The 9,372-nt window shown below is 37.4% G+C and overlaps 1 protein-coding gene across 1 annotated transcript in view; it reads left to right on the top strand.

Annotated features, from left to right (window-relative positions):
* The first annotated feature begins 4,331 nt into the window (after positions 1-4,331).
* The window catches only part of rims4 (regulating synaptic membrane exocytosis 4), a 41,225-nt gene continuing 36,184 nt past the window's right edge, over positions 4,332-9,372 (top strand). The window contains exon 1 of the mRNA XM_056460538.1: positions 4,332-4,379. Coding sequence (XP_056316513.1) covers positions 4,354-4,379 — 26 coding nt within the window. The 5' untranslated portion in view covers positions 4,332-4,353. The remainder of the gene's footprint in view (positions 4,380-9,372) is intronic.

Below are 9,372 nucleotides of genomic sequence, written 5' to 3'. Positions count from 1 at the left end.
ATATCTATGGTACCCACTTAGCAACTACCATGTACATCACAGAGAAACCATTTAACAATTCCATGACAACCAGCTAAGCAGCAGAATATCATCAGCCAATCAGGATATTTAGCAACACTGGAAAACCCAGCTTGTGTTTGCAGGAGTGGTGGAGAATAATTTATATAAAAAAAGAACGGTCTGTGTTTTGACAGCTTTTTGTGAAAGGATGAAATCACTCGAGCATGTTCGCTAAACGACAATTACAAAAGAGAAAAGAGAGATCGATCATTGAAGCACACTGTTCTCGTCTCCCATAGCAACCCTGGCATTTCTAGTGAATTTCCTGATACACGATGTTCTGTTGTGGAAGGTTACGATGACATGCTAGTTAGCATGTGCCGACTGCACCAGAAATGCAGGAGCAGACAAAAGGAGGACTGTATTTTTAGGAATGGCCTAACTAGGTCATGTGCTTCACGGCCAGGAAAAAAGCTGTGAAAATGGCTGTATTCCCATCACTGCAGAGAGCGCGTGCTTTACTGCAGATACAATGCATTCAGTGATGACAAGAAAGAAATCTGTGAAGGGTGACATATTTTTTAAAAACAAATGCTACAATTAAACAGTTACGGTTTTCAATATTCCCATTGAGAATACATATTTCTTCAGTGGAGATTTTTTGAAGGAACATGTGACACTGAAGACTGGAGTAACGAAAAATGGATAAGCAGCATTGGTGACAATAAGATCATCATTTAATCATTCATTCTCCTTCAGCTTATTCCTTTATATATCTGGGGTCACCACAGCGGAATGAACCACCACCTATTCCAACATATGTTTTATGCAGCAGATGCCCTTCCAGCCACAACCCAGTACTGAGAAACATACACACACTGTCACATTCACACACACACTACACTACGGCCACTTTTGTTTACCCAACTCACCTATACCGCATGTTTTTGGACTGTGGGGGAAACCGGAGCACCCGAAGGAAACCAACACCAACACTGGAAGAACATGCAAACTCCACACAGAAATGCCAAATGGCCCAGCCGGGACTCAAACCAGCAACCTTCTTGCTGTGAGGTGACAGTGCTAACCACTGTCACCATGCCACCCAATAAGATACTCATTCATTCATTTTTCTTCGGCTTAGTCCCTTATTTATCAGAGGTCACAACAGTGAAATGAACTGCCAACTATTCCAGCATATGTATTTTACGCAGCAGACGCCCTTCCAGCTGCAACCCAGAACTGGGAAACACCCATACACTTTCGCATTCACACACAATCACACACTACGGCTAATTTTGTTTACCCAATTAACCTATAGCGCATGTCTCTGGACTGTGGAGGAAACTGGAGCACCCGGAGGAAAACCACAAGAAGAACATGCAAAGCTACTGTTCGCCATAAATTACTAATAATCTCTCTCTTTGGGAATGTCTGACACCGGCGCATACATACTGTAATAGACGTGCCATGTACGAAAGTTTAACAAGCATAACAACAATAACCAAGGAGGGCGGGGCTTAGCGAAGGGTCAATTGGCACTTGTGTGACTTTGGTAAATCAAATATAATTGCTTAAAAACATTGACAGAGACATTTTTGAGTATTTTTAAAGTACTGCAAAATACAAGCCTACACAAAACATTTAGAAAGGGTTTCGATATTTTGGTAAAAACGTAATTGTTTTAAAGGGAAGGTTGACATTTGCATGGAATTGCTCATAACATTTATGACCCATCAAAAATACTGTACAACCTTACAGAATAATCATACCGCCACAAACACAAATGGCTGCAAAATTAGATGTTTAAAGTCAATTCATGAGAAGTTCATTCAGAAAATGCTTTAAGAATCTATTATGAGATGACATGCAGCTCTAAATCTCATTCTCTGAATACAATATATATTAATGAGGTCATGGGCCAATAAAGTGACCGGTCTGCGGCTGATCCACTTCACCTTTACTAGGAAAAGACCAGGCTTTGTGAATCTGCTCTCTGAGCCATCTGAGTTCAATAAGTCACCACTACACACTTGAATTATACAAGAAGATTATATTTTCCAAAGGATTTATTTTTAATACAACCAGTGCTCTACCTGGCGGCAACGCTATCACAACATTTCATTCAGTGTGATATGGAGAGGATTTGATATGACTTGCTTTTTTTTCTCTAGTGCCTTGCTGCTCTGATAGAAATATAAGAATATGAGGGGTATTTCAGAATCATTTGTGGTGCCTGCTAAAGGAAAATGTCTAAACATACATATTAAGCTTTAGGGGTGTAAAACTCATTGTTACTATAGATTTGAAGAGGTCATAGGACGCTTGCAATGTTTTCCTTTTCCTTTAGAGTGTAATGGTTCAGTTTGCACATCTATAAAATCTGCTTAAGTTACAAAGCGTCTACCACAACAAGCAAATTATTATATTTCAATGGAGAACGCAGATGTTTTGCATTAGTTCTTGCATATAATACTTGCTGTAGCATCTTTAAATTAATATTCCTTGAAGGGACAGTTCATGATAATTTCCTCACAATCAAATAGGATAGCACGCTACTGGAAAAAAACTGACACTGCGTTATTTTTTTTCTGCAACATACACTCACAGGCCACTTTATTAGGTACACGTCCAAATTGTTCGATAACGCAACTTTGTAATCAGCCAATCAAAATCAAGTGGTTGCTCACTGCAGAGCCACTTGGGCAGAGCTGAGCTCCAGCAAGAGGGAGCTTGAGCTCCAGCTCCTCCTTCCTTGCACTTCTTCTACGAGTGATGTCACTGGGGGTTGGTGTTAGGGGTGGGTGGGTGGGTTGTAAGCATTTAAAACAGCTTACAGGAGGAGGAGCGAGAGCTCAAGCTCCCCCTCGCTGGAGCTCAAATGGCTCTGCAGTGAGCAGTGTCCATCAAATGGCGGCAACTCATGCCATTTAGGCATGTAGACATGGACAAGACCGATCTGCGGCTAGTTCAAACCGCAGCATCAGAATGGGGAAGAAAGGTGATTTAAATGGGCTTTTGAATGTGGCATGGTGTTGGTGCCAGAAGGGCTGGTCAGAGTACATTCAGAAACTGCTGATCTACTGGGGATTTTCACGCAACACACCATCTCTAGGGTTTATAGAGAATTGTACGAAAAGAGAAAACATCCAGTGAGCGGGCAGTTCAGTGGGCGCACCAACATGAAAGTATAGATCCATACTGCCTTGTATCAACGGTTCAGGCTGGTGGTGGTGGTGTAATGGTGTGGGGATATTTCTTGGCACACTTTGGGCCCTTTAGTACTACTGACCATGGTGTCATGGCAACAGCCCACCTGAGTTGTTGCTGACCATGTGCATCCCTTTATGACCACAGTGTACCCATCTTCTGATGGCTACTTCAGCAGGATAACAAGCCATGTCGTAAAGCTGTGAATCATCTCAGGATGGTTTTCTTGAACATGACAATGAGTTCACTGTACTCAAATGGCCTCCACAGGCACCAGACCTCAATCCAATAGAGCACCTCTGGGATGTGGTGGAACGAGAGATTTGCATCATGGATGTGCAGCCGACAAATCTGTAGCAACTGCTTTATGCTATAATGTCAATATGGACCAAAATCTCTGAGGAATTTTTCAGTACCCTTTAACTCTATGGCACGAAGGATTAAGGCTAGTTCTGAACGCAAATGGGGTCCAACCCCGTACTAGTAAGGTGTACCTAATAAAGTGGCCAGTCAGTGTATATTGTGATATAAATCTGATTTATTTTAAATAACTATTTGGCAAGAATTTCATACTTTTAACATCGATATTGAGTTTATATCTGTATTATACTTTTATTTGTCACAGGCCTTAAAAACTTTTCACTCTGTTAGGGTTTTCTGTGTTTTCTGGTTAATTCGAGTTCCAAATCGACATTCACAGATACTGCGATTTGACTATTGTGAATGTGCACATTGCGATAACGATGCTGAAATTATATATTTTGCAGCTATACACTCAAGTGGTAAACTTAAATAAATGTCTTTATTCTGTTGAACATAAAACAAGAAGTCACCCATAGTAGAACAAAATACTATGGAAATCAATGGCTTTTTCCCCTCCAGTATATCTTCCTTTGGTGTTCAACAGAAGAAAGACCCCATACAGGTAAATTATGACGGAAGTTAAATTTTTGGGTGAACTATCCCTTTAAGGCTTGTTTTGTGGCACAATTTCAAGTTTAAATGTAAACTTACCTCTCGTTCTTTGCTTCAGACCAGAGGGCCGCAGATTGAGGGCATTCAGAGGAGTACAGAGACAGGACTCGCAGTAGAGTATGCCCAGTCGTACAGTCCGACAGGCAGCCATGAATCATCGAGGACAGCATGAACAGCTATGGGTCAGAGGGAAAGTGAGTATTCAAACAACTATTCTCTTATGTTGCTTTACAATCCCATCGGTAAGGCCTGCTTCACATCTGACACACAAACAGGACATATAATCTTGATCTAATCTTTTTAGTGAACCATTTTGTTTTAACCCTTTTAATAATCCAGAGAACGTTCTTTCATTTTAAAGAAATTTTTGTGGAAGGTAAAACTACTACCGATTTTAAGGGTGCATTATGAGACATTAATGCAAACAAATAACATTTACGAGTGCATTCAAAGCAACAGTGTGACTGAGCAGGCTCTTAAAAATAAAGGTTCTTTATTGCCATCAATGGAAGAACTTTTAGCATCCATTTTCATTTACAGCTGGTAAAAAAAGAGTTACAAATATGAAATATAAATAAGCATTTACACAAGCATGCTTGAATATGCTTGAATTGTAATGAATCTACACTAAATAAACTGCTGAAAGAAAACTGTAAAACCAGTAGCATTATGTAACCATGACTTCCCTAGTAGGAAAAACAAATACTATGGAAGTCAATGGTTACAGGTTTTCAGCTTTCTTCATGTCCTATTTTGTGTTTAATAGAAGAAACTCAAAGATGAGTAAATGATGACAGAAATGACGACAGAATGATGACAGAATTTTCAGGTTTGAGCGAACTCCTTCAAAATATCCTCTTTAAGGTTCAACAGAACTTGGAAATAGCAAAATTCTATTTCCATCTCTTTAAATCTTGTGAACTCAGTTACAGATTTTACAAATAATGTAGTCAAAGCAAATGCCTGTTATTATGTGCTGTGTAAAAATAAAACTGGCTGTCATCTACACTAAACCATAAATTATTAATACACAGGATATCATGTAGCATTATAACATTATTAACTATATATAACAAAAACATGATCACATAAAAATCAATGCTAAAGGAAAAAAAAACGATTGACAGATATAAAACATTATTTGCAAAGGCATTTAGTATGTTTTCGGCTCGCTTGGCTGACACGTTGGAAAAAATTAAAAAGACTGTTGCTAATGTCGAGAAGTGCTAGATGAGCTTTTGTAAAACCTAGGCTAACGTTAGCCAAACTCTGTTCACACTGCTTTATGATTCTGCTAATGCTAGAGGTTTCGTTTGGCGTCGCTCTAATAAAATGCAGGCAAAATGAAAAATAAATTGCGTTAGCATCTATTTTTGATAATAAATATTAACATTTTGGTGCCAAATGTACAGCAGGTGTAATGACGTTACCTGTAGCAACTGACATCCTGTCGCGTTCGCGCACCTCATATTGACGTCACGTTATTTCGACACTAATAAACGCCACATGTTGCATATTAAACAGTATTAGAGCAGGTAAAAGAGTCACATTAAATAAAAAAGCGATGTTAATTTTACATTATAGGTCTGTTGAGTCCTTCGGAAAAAAAAAAACTTAAACGAACGGTAAATATATGAATGGTTTATGTAAATTGGTCACATGCTGCTTTTACCGAATCAGAACACTTACAAATAAATACAAGTAACACGGACAGTAAATCTTTTTATTGATAAACAAAATCACATATAGACCAATATTGAATAATGATATACAGTACAGTGATGACAAAAGAAGGAACTAAAAAATGGAAAACTGTGGTTTTAAATGTAAAAAAAATTATTCCAGTGTTTTAAAAGCTTTTTTTGTTGTTTATAAATTGATCATTGCGATAAATAGTTCAACTCTTTACAAAAACAGTCGGCTAAATGGAGGTATGAATGTTAAAATCATTTTGCAAGCAGCAAAATCTAATTAATAGCATTTATGTAAAAAGGATCATTAATAAATCAGTCGAAAGTAATATGTTAAAACATCAGTGTATGTTGTACTTACCTGTATAGATAACCTAGCTGGTGCAAAGTGGTTAAGCAAAACAAACCAGAAATAAACAAGGGTTAAGAATGTTAAAATCCCCTTTCTTTCCTACAAAGAATGTATAGGCAGGATATCACTGAGCATTATAAGGTTAATTAACTTTGTAAAAATCACAATGATTCACGTAACACTTCAAGAATCAATGCTGAAGGAAAGGAAACGCCAAAAACATTGCCGAAAAAGCTTGACAGATATAAAACATTATTTTGCAAAGGCTTTTACTATGTTTTTCATTTTCGCTCAGCAAAAGCAGATATTTAAAAGAATAGTTCTAGTGTACCAGTAAAAAAAAAAGCTTATTCAATACATTTCCATGTACTCTATTTAATTAACTGGATATTAAATAAATAGCCCTGGTTGCACAGCTCTCACAATTCACCTTTTATTAGCCTGGGATACATTTCTTGTGTTATTGCAATGGGATGTTCTTCCAGTAAACCCCAACACAAAAAACGCATTAAAAGTGTTTTTACTCTCAGGAGAGTGTGCTGATATCTTATATCGAGCTATAAAAAAGCGTTTGAGGTATTCCCATAAGTTACATAACCATCAATATGAGCCCATCTTCTCAGTAATAAACTTTTTCTCCATTTCTGAATGAAATCCAGAGTTAAGACGTTTACTGTAAACTGGTTTCAGATCTGGACACCGTCTGCTGTGTCACATCAAAGCCGCAGGTTTGGGGATTTGCGTGATGTGCTCTTATATTAGCTCCGTGGAGGACAAAAGCTGGTTAACTTCAATTTCAGTGCGCTGGAGTTTGGATACACAAAGGGAGAAGATATTTGCTGTCTGTGGACGAGTTACAAGCTTTTTTATTTGTAATTATTAACCATTGCTACAATGCTGAATATGATTTTTGGAAGTTGTATATTAAGCTTATTGGGGTATATTTTATCTCCATGCTGTAAAAAACGACAAGACAAAAAGTCAAGACAAGAAATGTCAAATCATTCATCGGGTTACAACTAATTTTATTTTAAGTTATACAAAGTTTAACTTATTTTTGATTATTTATTCATCATTTAATTTATTGTAACTTGAGATGAGCAAAAATAAATAAATATTTGATTCAACTAAAAAAAGGGCGGCACAGTGGCTCTGTGGTTTGCACTGTTGCCTCACAGCAAGGTCACTGGTTCAAGTCCAGAAACAATAAAACACAAAATAAATGTTTGTTAATAAGTGTTAATAAATTACTTATAATCTACTAACCTCGATATGATTTTCCAGAAAAACTGAGAATTTTCAAATTTTTTTTTTTATTTCAAAGCGTAATACGTGGATGACAGAGACAACGTTAGGATCCAAGTGCAGGTTTATTCGGTAGTCAGGCAAGCAAGGGTCAACACAGGTGCAAACAGATGAATAAAGGCAAATCCAGAATCGTAGTTACTATAACAGGCGAGAGGTCGGAAGGCAGGCAGTGAACATGGACAAACAGACAAACTTGGCAAGGGTCAAAACACGGAGGAACAAGACTAAGGGAAACGCGTTGTAATGTCACTTTACAGATAACAAGACTCAGCCATGAAGTGAGTGTGTGTGCTGCTAAAGTAGTGTGTGTAATCAGTCCAGAAGCAGCATCAGCTGTGGGAGTGCAATCAGTGGAGACTTGGAGCAGGTGTGTGTGTGTGTGTGTGTGTGTGTGTGTGTGTGTGTGTGGCATGACTGAATTTGTAGTTCATAAGATGTAGTCCATGTGAAAGTGAGTTCTTACCAGCGACCTCTGGTGTTAGAGATCGCTGGTAATCATGACACTAAGCTGCATATTTTAATAAACAAAAAAATATTTAGCTTGTATAAATGGCTGGATAACCATTGGTTCAAAAATAACTTTGCCAAAAATAGGATGAAATAACAATTCAAATAAGTGGAATGTGTCATAATTAAATTAAGTTACACCCATGATGTTTTTTGAGTGTATAGAGCTTAATTTTAAAAGCTAAATAAAGCTAAATTCATTCATTCATTTTCTTTTCAGCTCAGTCCCTTTGTTAATCCAGGGTCGACACAGTGGAATGAAACGCAATTTATCCAAGCTATTTTTACGCAGCAGATGCCCTAACAGCTGCAACCCATCACTGGGAAACAATCCATACACTCTCCATTCACACACATACACTGACAATTGAACTTACCCAATTCACCTATACCACATGTCTTTAGACTTGTGGGGGAAACAGGAGCACCTGAAGAAAACTGTTTATAATCTGAAAAGTTTTTTTTTTTGTTTATTTCATAGCTGCATATTTGGTTTAATATAAAACAAAAGGCATTTGGACAGTCTTGTCAAATAAGTAGATGAACATCAAACAAATTCAGCAAGTTATTAAGGCGAAACATCATTAATGACAAAATCATCTGAATGCAGTTGCAGTTCACTTCAAAACAATATGCAGAGTTACATAATTTTAGCGATATACTCAAGCGATGGTCTTTTCTGCATAAATTTCCCCTCAAACTCTTTGTCCAATACCCAGAGCTCCATTAGAAATTCACAAAGCTTATGTAATGTATAGTTGATGCTCTTCCTGAGTAAAAATCCCACCCAATTCAGCTGGATTACTGCACAGTTATGGAGCTGGGGATTACAGTTTGGCTGCCGCCGCTGAGGATATTGTACCATATTACATTGCGTCTCATGAATACCTAACAAACATATTTACATAAACACGCGCTGTCAGTCTCTGACAAACAAACAGCGATGGAGAGTCATTTGACGGCAATGGCATTTTGGATTCCATTCAAGTTCCTGTAGGATTTATTCTGTAAGAATGCTGGGTTCCACACAATGGATTTGGTTGGGACAACATGAAGGAATTAAGTTAACTAATTACTTGTACAAATTTAAGTGGATTGAATGTAAAAAAAGTTGTCACAAAAAACACTCAATAATTGTGTTGTTTCAGCTCATTTTAAATAAGTAGTTTGAACAAACAACAATCGTCATTTTTTGAGTGTAATTAGGTATCTAGAATTTTTTCCCCAGTTTACTTAGCTAGAACAACTGTGTGAAATTCACATTTGCATAATTGCATTTTAGTCTCCAGCTATTTAAATTAAACAAATAAAATATGATTTTATTCAGGA

This window comes from Danio aesculapii, chromosome 6 (genome assembly GCF_903798145.1).
Source record: "Danio aesculapii chromosome 6, fDanAes4.1, whole genome shotgun sequence".
NCBI lineage: Eukaryota > Metazoa > Chordata > Actinopteri > Cypriniformes > Danionidae > Danio > Danio aesculapii.
Note: the sequence above shows the minus strand (reverse complement) of the source record. Positions and strands in the feature narration are given on the sequence as shown.